This window comes from Crocuta crocuta, unplaced genomic scaffold (assembly GCF_008692635.1).
Source record: "Crocuta crocuta isolate KB4526 unplaced genomic scaffold, BGI_CrCroc_1.0 scaffold262, whole genome shotgun sequence".
Classification (NCBI taxonomy): Eukaryota; Metazoa; Chordata; class Mammalia; order Carnivora; family Hyaenidae; genus Crocuta; species Crocuta crocuta.
The window spans coordinates 3,237,507-3,257,096 of NW_027528869.1; the positions used below are offsets into that span (position 1 = coordinate 3,237,507).

The following is a 19,590-nucleotide window of genomic DNA, read 5'->3' on the forward strand; positions in this document are numbered from 1 at the left end:
CCAAAACTTCATGACCTGAAGCTAATCATCAGGAAATAAGAGAGAAGCCCCCATGGAGAGACATCTACAGAATAACCGGCCTCTAATGTTCAAAAACGTCAAGGTCAAAAAGCAATGTCAACACTGGGGAAAATGTTTCAGTTTAAAGAGACTAAAGAAACTCGGCAGCTAGATGTAAAGGGTGATCCCAGAGAATGGCCAGAATGGAAATTATAGGAAGAGGTGGTTAATTGTTTCTGGACTATGTGTAAGATAATAGTATTATATAAACGTTAAATTTCTTGATATTGGTTGATGAGGGAACATAAGGCAAGCTGACAGACCGCAAACACCCCCACCCCACACCCAACCAGGTGGGATGTGTGTTTTATTCAGGCTGCCCAAGAACAAAGGAAAGGAGAAAAACAAAGGGTTAACTGATAGAGCTCATAGTCCTGCAAGACCTAAGTTTCCATCAGCCCCCCATAGTGATTGGGGAAACAAAGGTAGAAGGAACCGGCAGATAGAACTAAATTTCCTTATAACTTGCAGCCCATTGACAAATACTTGAGGCAACAGAGTAAAAGGTTTCTCCAGGAACTCCCTGCTGTCTTAATGCTAATGCTTTGCTAGAGGGAAAAACAACCTTAGCTTGACAACAGCTAGGCCTCCGTTATCCTGTGAGTCTTCTTTAGCCTATGAAAATCTCACTGGAAACTTCCCCTGGACTTTACCTCTCTCAACCCCATAGTATATATCCAGGACAGCTCTTCCTGCCCACAGGCCCCATCCTGGAGCTTCAATAAAATCAGGTTTTTGCACCAAAGACATATTTAATGGTCATTGGCTGTGGACCCAAAGAACCCCACTATCACCCTAGAAAACCTCATCGTTGGTAATTGTATTGTGGTTATGTAAAAAAAAAAAAAAAAGTCCTTGTCTTTAGGAAATAAATGCTGAGGTATTTAAGCGTAACGTGTGTTAAATTAATTAAACAAGGAGGTCATTTGACTGAGAGGAGACGTAGGTTCTAATACCTTAATAGCCTATGTAAGCAAACCAAAACCTAAGCACGTAAAGACCTCAGGTTAAGAAATCAGAACCTAAAGACAACCAGTCACAAACAGCCAAGGAGTCTTTCCCAAATGAGGCAAATGCTCACACGACAGCCAATCAAATAACGTCCCTGCTTCGCTTCCACCTTTCTCCGGAACAATCTTGCCCCTGGATCCTGTTGGTGGAGCTCTCCTGATCACTTCCGGCCTGGTGCTGCCCGATTTGAATCTGGTTTTGCTCAAATACGTTCTTAAAATTTTTTAATATGCCTCAGTTTATCTTTCCACAAGGGGACGATATCTACAACTAATTCTCAGGTGGTTTAGAAAAAAGTAAGAGAATGATGGGTCAAGCCGAGGAAAATCGAGAAGTCTAAGCATGTGTGCTAACTTTTTTTAAAAAATATTTTTATTTATTTCTAGGAGAGAGAGANCTATCTATTGTGATAGGGTATGTGGGAATTCCTCGGACACGTGCATGTTCCTTGTACAGACTTGACATATGCGTGTTCCTTGTACAGGCTTGAAATGTTTCTGTAAGTTAAACTTTTCATCTAAATGACAGCTATTAAAAATATGAAACAATTAAGGAAGTTTTACTCACTTCTGTAAGGGTATTGAGGGTAAAAGAGAACTAACAAGATGTTAAAACCATCCCGAGTTACCAAATGTTGGGGTCTCTATTAAACTACCTTCCTTTGGGGCGCCTTGGTGGCTCCGACTTCAGCTCAGTTCAGGGTCTCATGGTTCATGGGTTGGAGCCCCGCATCGGGCTCTGTGCTGACAGCTCAGAGCCTGCTTCGGATTCTGTGTCTCCCCCTCTCTCTGCCCCCACTCACCCTCTGTCTCTCTCTCTCAAAAATAAATAAACGTTAAAAAGCAAACGTTAAAAAGCAAAACTACCTTCCTTTGGATAACAAGGATTTCTGGCAGTAAAATACCCCCATTAAATTGACACAGGGCCACAGGAGTTTAATAAGATCCAAACAGGAAGTACTAAGGGTCATTTCAAAACCTTTAGGTTGGTGGCGACCAATATAGTTCCCCCTGGACAAGACCTTGCAGGGACTACTTGAACCTATGCCCCAGAGGTAGCTTTAGTAGCTTCAGAAAACTAGTCTAGAATGTTTAGAATTTATTCTAGAAAATCGGCAAAACCTTTTTTTAGAAGTTTATTTGGAAAGTTTATTGGAAAGTTGATTTTAGAAGTTATTTGTTTATTTGGAAAAAATGAGTAAAAATTAACTTTCACTTTGTTGGATACCCTACGAGTTGTTGTCGGCCTTCGAAAATCTGAGTCGGGCCTAAGCAGAGCCAACAGGCCTTGAGCAGCTGCTGCCAGCGGCAGCAGGAAACAGGAAACTGAGGAGCAGAGACATAAAATACTTTGCCCAAGGTCAACCATGAAGGACATAATAGAACTAGGAATTGAACCAAAGTGCCTCTCTCTTCACTAATCAATCTGCTTCCAAGCCAATATGATTCACGTTTCTATTCCGTGATATTTTATAGAGTATCCCAATTTCACTGTCATCACAGCCCTATACGAGCCATATTGACAGGGAAAAATCTGTTATCAGACGGCTAACAGGACTGATGGGGGGAGTCCAGTCCCTGCCCAGGGACTCCCATTCCGGGTTTTCCTTCCCACCCCGCTTGCCCCCGGAACAGACTCTAAATTGTCCCCTGTGGCCTGTGCTGATCCTCAGGGCCCGCCCCTCTGGAGGGTGGTCTCCTCTGAGCTCTCCGGTGTAAAAAACATAAACCTCCTGCCTCCCAAGATCTCCGAGTGCCGCTTGGTTCCTCTGCCAGGTGGTGTGGACCAGATTCCGTAACAATGTCATCTCCGTTTTTACATGTGAAGAAAATGAGACTGTGAACTAACATAGCTTGTTCAAATTCACAAAAACTAGGAAGACATAAAGGAAAAAGATCAACAGTTCGGTGCAATCTCAAAGCCCATATCCCACCAAGAGAGCAGAAATAGGTTGTATTTAGAAGAACAAGGTATCAAGGAAATGGTAACTGAGTGAACCCCAGCTCTAAATGAACATATTAAATGATCACATGTGAACTTTCATAAACTAGCCCCCGAGGCTACAGGGGATTTTTAATGACTCTACACATTGTCGGAAAGGGGTGCCTAGGTGGCTCAGTTGGTTAAGCATCTGACTCATGGTTTCAGCTCGGGTCATGATCTCATGGCATGATAGGGAAAATATAGGATAAAATAGGCAGGGAGGGAAAGGTTAGGACCTGAGGTTCCTGGGTGGAAAAAACCACATATTTTGGAAGAGTGCTGGGAACGTCTGACCCCAGCAAACTCCCTCAGGTCTAAGGCTTCTGTTAAGAATGTAATAGACAACGACCTCCTCCTCCTCAGGTTCCCCTCAGGAATTTGACAGTCAAAATACCTAACTAACAGAAGTAAACCATAAAACTTATGTTATACGAGGGACAGTATGACCATAGTCTGACTCCTCACACAATGGAATCAAGCCAATCAGGAATGGGCAGCCCAGCACCTAGAGTTAGCAAGCCAATAGGGATGGAACCTGAGGAGAAAGAAGGGGGAAATGATGTGGGGGACCAACTGGAACCTTCTAAATCAAAGACCCTTGCCTATGGTCAAGGGCATTCACTTTCAAATGTCCCCTCTCTGCAAAGAGAGCTGCCATACTATTCTTAACTTTCTAATCTTATACTCTAATAAAAATTGCCAGCTGCACATTTTCACTTCTCACATTTTCACATCCCACTTTTTTGTTCTTCAAACCGGGGAGACAACAAACCCCGGGGATTGAGGTAAAGAATCCTGCAAAACTGGTCCCTCAGATCAAGCCCCTCATTGGACTCCGAATTAACATCACAAAGCCTGCTTGCCCTCTTTCTCTGTCCTTCCCTCGCTCACTCATTCTCTCTCTTTTTCTCTCAAAATAAATATTTTTAAAAATTATCAGAAAATATTGTTTTTATTTTAATCCAAAATGTACACGCGCACATCAGGCTTGTCTTTCCCTATTCCATTTTATAATCAGAATTCTCTCTTCCTTTCCTCCATCCCTCCCTCCCTCTCTCTGTCTGGCTCTGTCTCTGTGCTCTGTCTCTGTCTCTCCTTCCCTCCCTTCTTTCCCTTTCTTTCTCTCTTCTTCCTCCTTTAAATTCTGGACAAAGGAGTTGTATAAAAAGGTTACAAAGTTTCCTGCTTCCCCCTAGTGGTATTATTCTGGAAGTGGAAGTCGCATTGGGAAAAATAGCTAATCTTTATAGAAAATAGAAATAAAAGGACACTTAGACTCCCTTAAAGTGTTTGGAGACAGGGAGCCAATTGGATGAGCGGAAAGAACCTGCGATCACGGACACTCTATTTAACCTCACACAGCCTCCGGAAATGCACGTGTGATGTGGAAATTAAACTGTCTCCTCACAGTTGTCTTGTGGGTTGAGATAATATACTAAAAAAAGGGTCTTGAAACACAGTACACTCCCAATAAAAGGTAACAATTATTTAGTTTTGACGGCTCTATAAGGTAGGAAACTGAAGCTCAGCACAACTTGCTCTTCTTTTTTCAATTGTTTATTTATTGGGTGGGGGGTGGAGCAGGGACAGAGAGAGATGGAGAAAGAGAATCCCAAGCAGGCTCTATGCTGTCAGTACAGATTGTCAGCGCAGAACCCTATGCGGGGCTTGATCTCATGAACCTGGAGATCATAACCTGAGCCGAAATCAAGAGTCCGACGCTTAACCCACTAAAGCCAGCTTCCTTATTCTTGAGCCAGCCAGCAAGCTGTAGAATTAAGCCCATAGTCCAAGTTTTCAGACTCTAGGGTTGTTCGTCACACTTCCATCTCCCAGATTAATAGTTGATAATGAGGAAACAAAGATTTTAAAAGTCTTAAAGGGATATCTATTTTATCGTGTTTTCCACTAAGTCCATAAAATATGCATTTCAGTGATCTGTGGGCACATCTCCAGAATTGCACTTAAAGTTACAAGAAGAGAAGCACACAAAGATGTGTGTCTGAAACAGGCTCACAAATCGTTACTTGCAATAGCACAAAGTTGAAAGCAAGCTAAATATAAGATATTTATTCAAGGAGCCTTGGTACAAATAATGATAATTTTATTTATTTATTTCTTTATTCATTCATTCGTTCGTTCATTCATTCATTCATTCATTCATTTGATTGATTTCTCAGGGCCAGAAGCTGTTTTAAGAATTANATTTATTCATTCATTCGTTCGTTCATCATTCATTCATTCATTCATTTGATTGATTTCTCAGGGCCAGAAGCTGTTTTAAGAATTAAAAACAGGTTAAAGCGTTCAATGAGGTAGGTACCATTATGTTCCCTTCACTGATCAGTCTTTTTCTGAGACAGATCCCTGGGTCCACTCCATATTTCATCACATGGTAGCACCTATGGTGGAAGACTGTGCAGCTATGGAAAAAAAGTCATATTTTCAATAATTATTAAACTATATGGAGATGTGCTTACATTAAAAATGTTAAGGGAAATAAACAGGATGAAAAATTCAGTCCTAAGTGTGTGTGTCTGTGTCTGTGTGTGACACAAAATCTAAATCTCAATAGTACCCTTGTCCAGGTAATAGGTTATAGGTAATTTTCTATCCTCTTTTATATTTGTCTGAATACTTTGAATTTTCCTCATGAGACACAATTGCTGTGATCATCAGAAAATTTAGATTACAAACTATTTTAGGGTGCTGAAAAAATACCATAATTTCATGTTTTTTAAATGTTTATCTATTTTTGAGAGAGAGAGAGAGAGAGAGACAGAGTGTGAGTAGGAGAAGGGCAGAGAGAGGGGGAGTCACAGAATCTGAAGCAGGCTCCAGGCTCTGAGCTATCAGCACAGAGCCCGAGTCTGACTTGGGGCTCGAACTCATGAACTGTGAGATCATAACCTGACCCAAAGTCAGACACTTAACCGACTGAGCCACACAGGCCACCCCCCAAAAATACCAGAATTTCTAAGAACAAGACTTAGTCTCTCTTCACAGTTAAATAATAAAATAGGAAGCATTAATGGGAAAGATCTGCAAGAAAAACAATTACCCCAATGATTGGGAATAGAGGAAACATGTTCAAACTAGAAAGGGAAGTACCCGAGAAAGAGTGTCTAACAGAACACCTGAGCTGCATGAACTTAGCACACTGGACCTTCCTTTTGATTGAGGGCAGCTGTTCAGAGGCTGTCTTCTGACCTTGGTCATAAGGATTCACTATAGACTGAAATAGTGTGGATAGAGGATCTGATGCCCTCAGAAGAGAAAACAGAGAAGAGCTGTGACCCCAACAGGTATAATTTCTGGATTGGAGAGTTTCAAGGGTACCATGCAAAAGCAGCAATGAGAGCCTTCTTTTTGACAGTCACCCTAAAAGGTGAGCTGCTCCTCGTCAGCCCCTTCTGGGCAGGGCCAGCCTATCAGTAGCACCAAATGTGCCTGACACAGGCCCACCTTGAGGCGGTACCTTTCCAGCGACTTGTGTGAGCCAATCATGTCACGCACAGTGAAACCCTGCAGCTCAAGATAATGTCGCCGGGCCCCAGACACTGTGCAGCTGGTGCCTTTTCCTGTCTTCCTGAAAAAGTTAAGGTTGAACTGCTGAGCCTGACCTTTAACAGGCCTTAGGAATTCCCCCCACACAGACTAGATAAGAGATTTTTTTTTCCCACTGGAAACTTAACAAGTTCACTTTAGAATCCCTTATTTGGTGCACAGATCTGGCTATTTCACAGAAATATCGGCTCTGCAAATAAGTTGGAGTTGATCTCCCCCCTCGGAAAAGCTGCTGGTTGGTAGTCATCAACAAGACGCGATCAGGGAAGGTTCTTGCTGAGACTCATGCAGAGAGAATCCTGAGGGAAAACACAGAGCACTCATTTCAGGATGAAGCTGCAAGAGCAAAGAAGTACTTTTAACCCAAACCAGTACCATCCACTGACCAACAGATGCAGGAGGGTTCTTTGCCCAACTACGACGACGGCCCCTGTGATGAGAATCTGGCTCCTTCCCAGGCGGCTTCCTCTCCTGATGCTGTTCTCTGCCCTGCAGACACCCACCCGGAGTTCAGAGGTAGGGCACACCTGAAGAGGAGACTTCTTTATGGTCAGTGCCCCAATGGGACACTTCCCTGGTGACAGCCTTTAAATGGCCTTGGGTTGCTTGGGATCTAGTTTCTTTCAGACATTTTAACAAATAATGCTAGCGAAGGGGGTTGAAAACAGTGATCAAAATTTGCGGAATTCGTTAGAGTTTATAAATTTGGCATTAGGGAAGCTGGGCGAGTAGAGTTATTCACATGATTCTCCATAAAATGTAAGTAAAACACTGTTTCTGTAGGATAAGTGATGCAAAATAGCCTATTTGACTTTAGACTGTGTCATATGGATCAAGTCAAAAGAAGTATTATGATTTAAAGTTCTGCATAAGGGGGGAGTCTGAGTGACTCAGTCAGTTAAGTGTCCGACTTTGACCCAGGTCATGATCTCATGGTTCATGGGTTCGAGCCCCGCGTCGGGCTCTGTGCTGACAGCTAGCTCAGAGCCTGGAGCCTGTTTCGGATTCTGTATCTCCCTCTCTCTCTGACCCTCCCCTGCTCACAGTCTCTCTCTCAGAAATAAATAAAACATTAAAAAAATTTTAAAGTTCTGCGTAAGGAAAAATCACCTAATGTTAAGAGATAACAGAGTACATATTTGAGATAGAGTACTATATTAAAGTTTTTAGAGCTTACAAGATTGAACAGAGCATGGTATTATTGATTTTGGATTCTTTTGGCTTAAAGAGATTCTGTAGAACTATCTGTAAACCTTCCATAAAGAATTATTGGTTAAAATCATTAAACAGCCTTAAGACTCTTCCATTTTACACACCACTAGACAACTTCGCATCATAAATAACAGTTAAAACACCAAATGGTATGTTTTTGAGTGTTAGCTGCAACATCTTTGACATTGACGGGATGAAATCTTATCTCCTAATATAATGAGTTCTGGCTATTAGAAAAGCATAGTTTCTTTGCCAAGAAGAAAACATCTTAGAATGTGGATAATTGAAAACGAGGCTCTAAAAAAATGGACTGATGATGCTTAAAGAATTTGTATTCAAATCTCTAACACTTTAATACAGACTAGATATTAATAAGTAACATTCAATGGACTACCCATGAGAAAATGTCTTTTTCATACCCCTGTCTTCTAAGAGGAGGAATTGTGCGAGGCACACTCCTGACCACTGTCCTAACCCCCGAGAGCTGGGCAAATTTAGTTGACTGGTAACATCAGGATTAATAACGGAGTATTCTGAGCCTGACTCTACTCTTCTTCCTGGCAGTTAGTCTGACGGCAACAGGCATGAGCTCTGTGTTCCTCCATGACCAGAATCTTAGTTTGGGCAGGGCCATAGTCTGCAGCAAAGTGGGCAAGTCTGCCTCATTCTGAGGTTTACTCTTAACAAATCTACTTTAACCTTCACATATGCTTTTTTTTCCCCCCTCAAGTTTTTCAACTGGTCCGAAGAGAGGGCTGTTATATACTGTGGCCCCCTTGGGAGAACCCAACATTACTCATCACTGAAGGTTTTTCTTAAATAAAATTCAAAGACTTACTATAGGTTTTAGGTATTCACAGAGAGAGATGTTTCTTAACACCCATGAGAGAATGTGAAGGAGTCAATAAGAAGGTATACATAAACTTTAAGATTACAGGTTTTTTTTTCAAAGTACTCCCTATGCAAAAGTACTGTTTCTGGTTATACAAGAAGGGTCACTTCCTCCCTAAGGAGAGGAGGTCTTTTTGAGCTTTTAGTAATATTCATCAAACCAAATTCAATCTCTAGCACAGGTCACTGATACAGGAAGTGCTGAGGTAGTGTGTAATGATTATGAGTGAAACTTACTTCAGCAAATAAGTTTTGAGGCAAAGACTTGCTTTTTTGGAGTATAGCAAGTCAGCCATCACATCTACCATCTGAAATGAACAGTTAAAATCAAGATTTTTCTTTTCTTATAGGTTGCCATTAACATCAGCTTTGACTTGGCACCAAATTCTTTTGATGACCAGTACCAAGGCTGCAGCCAACAGGTCATGGAGAAGCTAAGACAAGGGGATTATTTCAGAAAAGAACTAGACTCACATAGAAATTACTCCAGGGTCTGGAATAATGCCCACCTAACATGGTTGAACCAAGCAAAAGATCTCCCCAAGAACATTAATATGATACATGCTGTGGCCATCTTGGTTTATACATCCAACAACAGCATTCGCACAGACTTCATCAGAGCCATGACCAGCGCTGCCAGGACTCCACAGCAGTACCAACATTCATTCCATTTCAAATACCTACACTATTACCTGACCTCAGCAATCCAGCTGCTAAGGAAGGAGAGAGTCGGGAAGAATAACTCATTGTGTTATGAGGTACATCATGAGATGGAGGCTATCAATTTGGAAGCCTACAGAGGTGCCACCATCCGATTTGGCCAATTCCTCTCCACCTCCCTCCTAAAAAAAGAGGCACAGAAGTCTGAAAAACAAACTCTATTTACCATATCCACCTGTCTGGGTGCACCTATAGAAAAAGTCTCCTTCAAGAAGAAGGTCTTGGTCCCTCCCTATGAGTTGTTCAAAGTTGTAAATATGAGCTACCACCCAAGAGGAAATTGGTTGCAATTGCAGTCAGCTGGGAACCGGAGCACATTTAACTGTCAGCTGCTGAAAGGTATTATATTATTGATCTACACTGACTCCACTCTAATCGGGATCACAGACCACTGTTCTTTTATAAAAAGGTATTTTTTTCTGGGTAGGCTTGTTGAGGGAAAGACCAGAACCATGGAAACTGGCCTTCAGGAACGGTGAAACTGACAAATTAGAGATAACCTGCGTTCTGTCTTGGTTTCCCTCCTCTCCTTTTTCCTCAGCTACCTCTACGGGGGGAAATGTGTTTCTGCAATGGGGCATTCTAGACGCAGAGAGTAAACCTCTACTGAAAAACCTAGCACATAAAACACAGCATTTTTACCTTCTCCCTCAAACTCGTTTTTCTTGTGTGTGTGTGTGTGTCGTGGTCATCACAGGAATAAGCAGTGCTAAAAGTAAAGCAGGAAGCCTGATTTATTCATTCACTCGTAACTATTAACTATCTTCTATGTTCCAGGAACAGGGATGGGAGTCCCCAGGCGATACGAAATGAATAAAGCAAGATCACTATGATAGGGAGATTTGTAGTCGAATGAGAAAGGGAAATATGAACAACTGCCCACACTCGGAAACACTAAGCAACCCACCAGATGTTTAAGCAATGGCTGTGGCGTCCCAGTGTAGGAAGCTACTCATTATCTCTGGAGAAAGTGAGAAAGGCTTCACCATAGGGGACCACACCGGACTTGAAGTAGGAATGGGGGGGGAGGTTGTCGGTGAAAGAAGAGAGGAAAAGTCATTTCAAGCAGAAAGCAGCATATGTTGAATCACAGAGATTTCACATAGCCAGTGTCTTTAGGGAGTCTTCACGATTCTGGATGGTTGGAATGGAGGAGGGGTAGGACGTAGGACGAGTAGAAAGGGAACATGGGATTGATTGGGCTGCGAAGATTCAAATGAGCCAGGCCATTAAAACTCTTGTATTCTATGCTAAGGACTTTTCAAACCTCACGCTACAGGTAATGGGGAGTCATTGGAATTTTCTAAGGAGTGGAATATCGATTAGAACAGTATTTTAGCTAGAGCTCTGATGATACCATGAAAAAATGCACTGAAGCAGAAGCAATTGGAGACATCACAAAACAAATACATAGACATATTGTTAACAAAACATAGATATATTGTATATATATCGTTAAGACCCTTTTTAGAAAAATATGTGGTTGACTCCTTTCCATCCCTGTATGTTGCCAGCCACGGTCAGTGCACAAAAGGGTGGTGTTGTGGCAAGTGCTGTGCCCTGTCTGATCCAGAAGGAGGACCGTCCTTACCCACATGTGCACTCCTTGCCACTCACACAACTGCCGTGTCTACCTTTGAAATACTCCTGAATCTTTCTCTACTCCGTCATTATTGCTATTGTTAGTAATTCCGGCTGTCAGCATTTCTCAACATTTTGGGGCTGCAGTGTCACAAAAAGCCTGAAACCGTCATCCACGCTGAGGTCTGGGGCCTGCTCACTGTGGGCAGTCTGCAAACACAGACCGGGGGAGAGGTGACCTATCAGTACTTTTATCTCCTCCTTCTTCTCCTTGGAAGTGTGGCAGGCAGCAATACGTGTGAAATGAGTATCTGTTCCACAGAACCCCTGTTTTGCAGAGGAGAGTATGAAACAATAGAGTATGAAGAAGACAGTGAGATTTTGGTAATAAATGAGAACATTCACAGCCAGTTTCCAGGATTCTTTGGAACTACACTTGACCATAACGCTATTGTTTCATCCTCATCATGATGAAGTTGAGAGAGAAAAATTTTTCTAGTAGGGCGATGAGCACAATGAAATATATTAAGTAAAACATTGTAGGACATTGACACAACCCATATCCACCTATCTCTACTTATTACCAAAAAATTATATTAATTTCATGACGTTTGTAGCTCTCAGGAAACAGATATAGGAGTATATAATAGAAAGTATTACCCATGTTCCTTTCTCTGTAAGTCTCAAAGAAAAGGTATTTCGAGACCCTCCACATCAAATTAATGATCTCTGCTTTCCTGCCAGGAAGCTACTCAAGCACAACTTTGGGTTAAGGTTGAGCTGGGGTAGCCATGCATATCACTAGATTCTGGAAGCTTGGTTGGTCTTGCTGGATATCTGAGATCACAAATCATACTTAAGGGAATCAATAGTCTTGTATTGCTCTGTAAGCTGTTTGTGGGCAGGGATGTGACTACATAGTATTTAAGAGCTTGGCATGGAATCCAGGCACTTTGACCCCAGATCCACTCTGTCTAAATTCCTATCCGACTGGTGCCGTGTTTTAGCTGTGTTCTCAATCCAGTTGCTTAAACTCCCTTTGTTTCTTCAGCGATGGAAGGAGCATCATAACAGACTCCCACAGGGCTCGTGTGAAAATAAAATAAAATACTAAAGTGTTTCTACACTCCCTAGTATATAGTAAATGGTAAATAAGCATTAGCCAATGTTAATTTTAGTCTCCTGGCACATAGAGGTGCTCAATCTGTATTTGTTGAATAAGTAAGTGAATAAATGAAGCATTCTCTTTCAGTGCTTCTACGTGACCTGGGCTTTTTGGGTCAGATGACCAGATAACTCAATCGACTAAAAACAGTTTCAATACTTACTAGGACAAGAGAATATTCTAGAACCCTTAGTCTCAATCCCTAGTCAAAAAATAAGGAGCTGTAGCCACAATATAAATGATCTGGAATGTGGTCGCTTGCAATGTGAGTTATTATATCTAAATTTTTCCTAGAAAGTAGCCAACTGGCAGTCTTGGGAAGAGTTTGTAAATGGCGGAATGAGATGACCACTGGTCATAGAGGGTGATGTTTTGCTTGGTAGGCCAAGAGGAGTTGGAGCCTCTTCCCAGCCAGCACGACTACAAAAATGCTTAGGAGATTGAAAGAGGGCGAGGAACAAGCCCAAGCTGCTGTGATGCCGTTCCTCCTTTGACTTCTTTGGCTCTGACTGAAAGTTGCAGAGAAGGCTGCTCCATCCTCTGGTCCTGCCTTCCCTGAACCCCTTAGGGAAGCCAACTGAGGGAAGCCTCAAGGCTGCCCTTGGCTGGTTGTTAGCACAGACATTTTAGTTGAGTACAAAAAGACTACATAATCTTGAGACAAACACAACCGATATCCACCTATCTCTACTGACTACAAAAAAGTTTGATGACTTTCACAATGCTTGCAGCCATTCGCTGCAGTGGGATTTGTTTTCTCAATGAGCAATCTATTTCTGAAACCTTCCTTAAGTCATTTCTGTTAACTATCAAGTAACACTCTACTTATCCCGACTTCTTGGAGCAGTATTGGATTGATCCATACATGACCAACAGGAGGGGGAAGGTGGTGGTGTGTTTTTCTTTTCCGGGAGTCCTTCGCTGGAAGGGAGTCAGATCTGTGGACTCGCTCCAGACCTGTTTTTCTAGATAACTGCTATTGTTCACCATCAATCTCTGCCGTCTAGGGATTCACAGATGGTACTCTACTGATATCAGATTCCTCATGAAACTGGAATCCTCTCAGGTGACTGTTTCTTATTCTTTCCATTTTTTTCCTAAGCAGAAGCCACAAGATATTCTATGTCTCAACAAGTCCCTCTCACCTACTGACTTGTTTCATCTCCTGTTCCCCCTTAACCTGACAGACACCATATCTGAAAGACAACACGAAGACCTTTAAAATTGGTCAGCCAGGACACTGTAATTCTCCCACTGAAAGGCAGTAGATTAGAGAGCATAGCTTCTTCAGTCCTTCAATTTATTTCAAAATTGGCTCTGTTGACTTGTAACTATAGTTCCCAAGTTCAAAGAGTACCCAGGAATCTGTCGCCTTTGGAGCATCAAAAGGTCAAATTGGTAACATAATATATTTAAGCGAGTCCATTTGAAAAAGAAAAATTGTTTAAGGCATTCTAAACTAACAGCTCTCCATTCTGATACCTCTCTCACCCCTCACATGACCTATACTGGTTACCATAGAAACAGATGTTTTCATGCTCACTGAAACACTCGAAATATGTTATGTTAGTTATTTGTCCTTAAACGTTGCTTTGTTTAAGAGAATAATCCTTGCCAAAAATCTGTACACACACAAATGCATGCTCTGGTTGGATTCACAAGGAAGGATTTATTTGTTAAAATGTTTCACATAATCAAAATTCTTAAGCACGTTTCTAGAAAAAAAAATACAGTCAATTGTTTGTAGTAAGCCTCATTTTTACATGGTAACTTTGCCAGTTACTAGCAGTGAGGACATAGGCAAATGGCTTAGTTCCTCCGTGCTTCCATATATTTACATGTAGAAATATAAAGAAATTTTAATTTCAGGGGGAAAATTTAATAAAAGCCTACCTTATAAGATTCTAGTGAGTATAAAATGACTTATGCCTGTAAAAGCTCTTAGAACAATACGGGACACGTGTAAGTACTCCAAACTTTCAGCTACTGTTACTGTTAGATATTATTTATCTTATTAACTTCCTGTTTCCTGTGTTCTTTTACTCTGGGCTTTATCTCAAACTAGTTTTCCCTATTTGTGGTATCACATCTTGAAGGAGAGTGTCTATCTCACCCGAATGTATGAAACAATGAGTGACCGAATGACTCTAAGAGACCACAGCATGGTGGAAAGAGAAGCGACTTTGGAGCCAGGAAGGGCTGGACATGTGTTCGTAGCTTCGTGGCCTTTTGTCCATGACACCCTATAAGCCTGTTTCTTTACTCATAAAATGGGGGCGAAAGGGGATGTGTGGTAGTAGTTGGTATCCACACTCTCAAACACAATTGAAAAGCTCTGCAAAGTACTTTGCACATGAAAGTGGAATAATAGTTTCATGGCGCAAATGTGTGCTTCAGTGACACTGACAGTGAAAACTAAAACGAAGGAAGAGGCGGAAGAAACAATGCTTACCATTGTTTGAGTGCCAACTTTTTCCTAGAGAACTCTCTAAAATGGTGACACTCATTAATCTCTGCATTTTGACAGAGACGAGCTATAGATAGCATCGATTCCAAATACCAGATCACCTAGACACACTGCATGTCAGTTTTGGCTCTTTCTGGGTTTTTTCAAGGGATTGACGCTTTCCTTCTGAGCAATCTGATATAACTCACAGAGTCAGAGTTCATGAAATAAAAGGTATAAAAATCATTTGTTTCTCCACAGGCTGTACACCTTAAGGTAGAGATGACCAAATTTAGGTTATAAGACACTGATAAAATGATATTTATGTAGCAATTTCGTTGACAAAAGGTTTTCACACACATTATCTGTTGAATTCTTACAACTACCCTGTACATTGGGTTACTGACCACACGTACTGATGTGAATACTGAGGGTTACAGACGTTCAATGGCTCGTGTGAGATCAATCGGCTTATAAATGACAAAAGTAGGACCCTTTCCCATGTTTAATGACAAAAAGCCCATGACAGTGTTCTCTATAGAGTGTTCTCAGGAGATTTATTTGTCCGTTCAAAAATATTACTGAGAATTGGGGCGCCTGGGTGGTTTATTCGGTTAAGTGTCCGACATTGGCTCAGGTCATGATCTCGCAGCTCCTGGGTTCAAGCCCCACGTCTGGCTCTGCGCTGACAGCTCAGAGCCTGGAGCCCGCTTTGGATTCTGTGTCTCACCCTCCCTCTGATTCTCCCATGCTCACACTCTGTCTCTCTCTGCCACTCAATAATAAATAAACATTAAAAATGTTTTTTTTTAATATTACTAAGAACCTACCATTAGTCTCAATCCTCTCTGACTGTGACTGGATTATATAACTCACTTTGCATACACATAAATTACAAATATATACACACACACATATAAAAAGACAATCATTCACCACTGTGCATGCTGTTTAACTCGAGTGTTTTTTATCACAACCCATTTTATCACATTATTAAAGAGTGATGGTCATGACAGGGCATTAATGGATTGCAAACTCCAGTTTGAAAAATACCCCACTAGGGTACAGAGGGAATACAAAGCATGAGTAGATACTCTAGAAGAAAAGTAAAAACAAATACAAATGTCAATTTAATGTGAATTATCCTTAAATGAAAGAGTTTGTAGATTGCAGAGAATTTAATTCACATATGTTTTTCATTTATTCTCCTAAATAAATATATTGTCTGTGTAAAAGAATAATAAAGTGTGAGGTAGAAATTTAATGACTGTAAGAAAGGCAGAGAAAAAAGAACAAGAGAGGAAAGAAAAGTTACTTTAAGCCGACAAAATAAAATTAAAGCAAGTTTTTTTTAATATCCTGGCTATTATGAAGGGGGCTTAACAGGTAAAGGGGGCTTGAAGGATGAGTATGCTTACAAAATAGTGATATCTGCATGTCTGTTTCTTCTTGGAGCATCATTATAATAGCCATGAAGCAAAGTGGAGTGGTGGTGATCTGGGTATTTCCAAAAAACCTCAAGATGCTCTCATTTTACAGATGAGAAAATTGAGGCCCAATGAAAGCGACCACCATGGTAAAGGTCAGCTAAGGGCAAAGCTTCAACACGAAAGCTAATCCCTTCCAATACCTGTAATTTCTACCTGCTCTATTGGTTCACTGTCGATCAATATTTTCTGATAACTCTGCAGTAGAATCTTACCCCATTAAAAAGTGAGAAAGGGCAGGGTCAGAGGTGCTTGTAATCTCAGCCTCAGTGAAGAGAAAACAAAATAAAAAGTACTACTATAATGAATAACCTGCTACAGTGGTATTAATACTTCCAAGGTCCCTGTGAGAATTCAGATAATACAATTTTAACACAAAGTTTGGCAAAAGCTGAGAACTCTGCACACACTACTAACTTTCCTTACCTACTCTTATCGGTGAAAACTGGGGTTTTAAACATTGTATACATAGAATTCCAAGAAATTCCAGGAAACTCAAAGAATTTTATGCATTATTATGTGAAAGTAGTGGAAAAATATGTCTCCATCATCGGGTCATCCGATCAAATGAGATGTTCAAATATTAAGACAATCACAGAGGGGCACCTGGGTGGCTCATTCGGTTAAGCGTCTGACTTTGGCTCAGGTCATGATCTTACGGTTTGTGGGTTCGAGCCCCGCATCGGGAAGGGGGCTAGCTCAGAGCCTGGAGTTTATTTCAGATTCTGTATCTCCCTCTCTCTCTGACCCTCCCCTGCTCTCTCTCTCTCTCTCTCTCTCTCTCAGAAATAAATAAATCATTTTAAAAAAAGACAATCACAGAGCCAAATGTCTTCCTACCCCAAACATCTTTTCTACCCTAAATAATCAGTGAAGGCTGGGTAAAAAGGAGACTCCACTCTTTATTTAGAGCATTTTTAAAGGTTTCCATCTTCCATCTCATTCTATATCCTCACCCCATTAAATTCCCAATTTGTAGTGATACCTGACATGGTTTCTTGTATTCCAGTCTTGCTACCAGGAGCCACACCTAACTGGCTAACCTTCCCCATACTTCCTGTGGAAAGCATGCAGGTGTCGGCAGTACACACACACACACACACACACACACACCACCACCACCACCACCACCACCACCACCAAGCAAGACTGTGTGAATACTTTTGGCCCACTTTGTCATTAAAACATGGACATGCATCATATGGAGAAACAATAGAAGTGGTTAAAAAAAAATTTGAACCAGACTCCCCGAATTTGAATGCTTGCCTACACCGCACACTAGATGCGTGATGCTTGGTAAAGTTCTCCACGTTTTGTGTCTCCATTTTATCAACAGAAAAATGGGGATAATGAGAATAAATGCTTCATAGATTTCCTGTGAGGATTAAATGAGTTCGTCTATAGCAAAGTGCTTAAAATAGATCATAGCACAGAATGAGTTGCTTAATCAACGTGAGCTTTCATAATGATGAAGCCGATGGTAATTAGGTGGGGGTAACAGTGATGGTGAGAGTGGTGCTGATGGTAATAACGATGGCAAATCAGGAGATCTCAGACGCTGAGAGCTGGGGAACCCGGAGTAAATCTCTNGAGATAGAGACAGAAAGAGAGACATTTCATTTATTTATGTATTTATTTATGTATTTATGTATTTATTTATTTATTTATTTGAGAGATAGAAAGAGACACAGAGAAGTGGGAGAGAGAGGGAGACAGAGAATCTGAAGCAGGCTCCAGGCTCTGAGCTGTCAGCACAGAGCCTGATGCAAACAAGCTGACCTCTGTTAGAAAATATCTAAGAGAATATTTTTTTAAGTAGCCAACTTCAAATATTTTTATTAGGAATCTTCTAAGTTTAAAAAAGGGGGGAATCAAAGGAGAAGTGGGGTAGTTAAAAAAAAATCTCTGCCACCTAAAACATCTCTTATTTTGTGTTTGTTTTTACAGCTTCCAGCAAAAAGTACAACCCGGCTCCCATGGTTATTGCTTCTCTCTCCTTCTTGACCAGTGTCGTCGTCTCTTCCAAAAGTAGAGTATAAAGGAACCTTGTGATTTTGCTTTCTCTGTGCCCTTTTGCTCGATGCCGGCCAGGGCACCCTGAATACCCTTGGGGAATCACTCCGTCCAGCCCTCTACTGACACAGAGCTGACACAGCCCACTGCCTGTGAGAGGACCTGTAACTCCATATATTTCTTCTCCATGGACACAGAGATTCATACTGAAATAGAAAAGGGCCCAATCAGAGCGAGTGAGATACAATCATGGTACTTTTTTGACATTGGGATCGNGGATTAGCCTGGAGCTACTAAGCAGCAATCTTTCTACCTACCAGTAGGGGAGACTCTATCTCCTTGAGTATGGAGCGAACACAATGAAGGAAGAATTGAGAAATGAAAAGACACCATTTTGATGAGCCCCTAGATCCAACTGTGCCTGAAACTGGACTGACTCCTGGGCTTTTTTTATTACATAAATCAATAAAGAGTATGTTTGCATAAATAATTTGGATTGAATAACCTACCTTAAGCAATTAAAGGAGCTATGAATACAAGGATTCTCCGTGATTTTTATTTAGCAATCCTAAATAGAAACAAACCAGAGAAGCTTGAGTTCGAAAACAGGGAACAAATTCTCCATTAGATGGAAAAGCTTTGAAGCCCAGAGACATAACTAAAGTGTGAGATTTTTATCAGCATTCAGGACTAAACCAGTGTAGTCTCAGATAGGAGGAAATATGAGAACTTGAGAAATAAAAGGGAAAGTTAATAAAAGATGCTAGTGAAATCTCATTCACTGCCAGTAATGGGGTGCTACACGTGTTTCTAAAATATGACAGAAGGTAGAATTTAAATTCATATATTAATTTACAGAGGACTTTATGGCAAATTGAATTTTAAGCCAGCATCAAAAATTTAAGTACATTTATTAAGAATGTATGTAGATGTGTGTGGAGATAAAGATGTAGGAGAAAAAAGTCGGATGATAACCGAGTACATATCAAAGATATATGGAGTCCCCACTATGTGACAATAATTAAGTAAAAGCAAGTATTAATCATTGAACTTCACAGATGGGAATGTTCTCCAACCTACCTCAGTAGTATACAATATGAATGGGACAATGGGCTTGTTTTAGCTGATTTCCAAAGACCTTGCATTGGGCTACATGGAGTGAAGGGGAGGGTTAGCTCTATACCTTTGGATTTTGCAAGTCCATGCTACTTAGCCCCTCTGAGATTTGGGCAAGAAACAACAAAAGTGAGGTCAGCTCAGTTGACTCCAGGAGGACTGTGCCATGAGAGACGAGACTCGTTGGGGAATTCGTTGCATAAAACCACGTGGTAGAGAATTCAGGCATCTCATACTATCATTCGTTACATGGAATTTTGAGAAAAGGGCCAAGTGCATCTCTGTCACCTAGCCTACATTGGCCCCTATGCCTAATAAAGCAATAAAATTTCCATAAA

At 41.1% G+C, this 19,590-nt stretch overlaps 1 protein-coding gene across 2 annotated transcripts; it reads left to right on the forward strand.

Moving 5' to 3' along the window:
- The first annotated feature begins 6,703 nt into the window (after positions 1-6,703).
- On the forward strand, positions 6,704-18,407 carry ART4 (ADP-ribosyltransferase 4 (inactive) (Dombrock blood group)). Of its 2 annotated transcripts, XM_077756392.1 has the most exons (3): positions 6,704-7,137; positions 9,075-9,783; positions 18,071-18,407. In XM_077756392.1, the coding sequence occupies exons 1-3, from the start codon at positions 6,952-6,954 to the stop codon at positions 18,160-18,162; spliced, it is 987 nt and encodes a 328-aa protein (XP_077612518.1). In that variant the 5' UTR covers positions 6,704-6,951; the 3' UTR covers positions 18,163-18,407. The 2 variants fall into 2 exon arrangements, with proteins under 2 accessions (XP_077612518.1, XP_077612517.1); XM_077756391.1 differs by lacking the exon at positions 18,071-18,407 and having other exon boundaries at positions 9,075-10,110.
- The last annotated feature ends 1,183 nt before the right edge of the window (positions 18,408-19,590 follow it).

Excerpts from the sequence above, each read along its gene's own strand:
- ART4 (XM_077756391.1), top strand. The coding sequence starts at position 6,952 with ATGAAGCTGCAAGAGCAAAGAAGTACTTTTAACCCAAACCAGTACCAT. Across the intron at positions 7,138-9,074 it reads CACCCACCCGGAGTTCAGAG|GTTGCCATTAACATCAGCTT; the intron begins GTAGGGCACACC and ends CTTTTCTTATAG.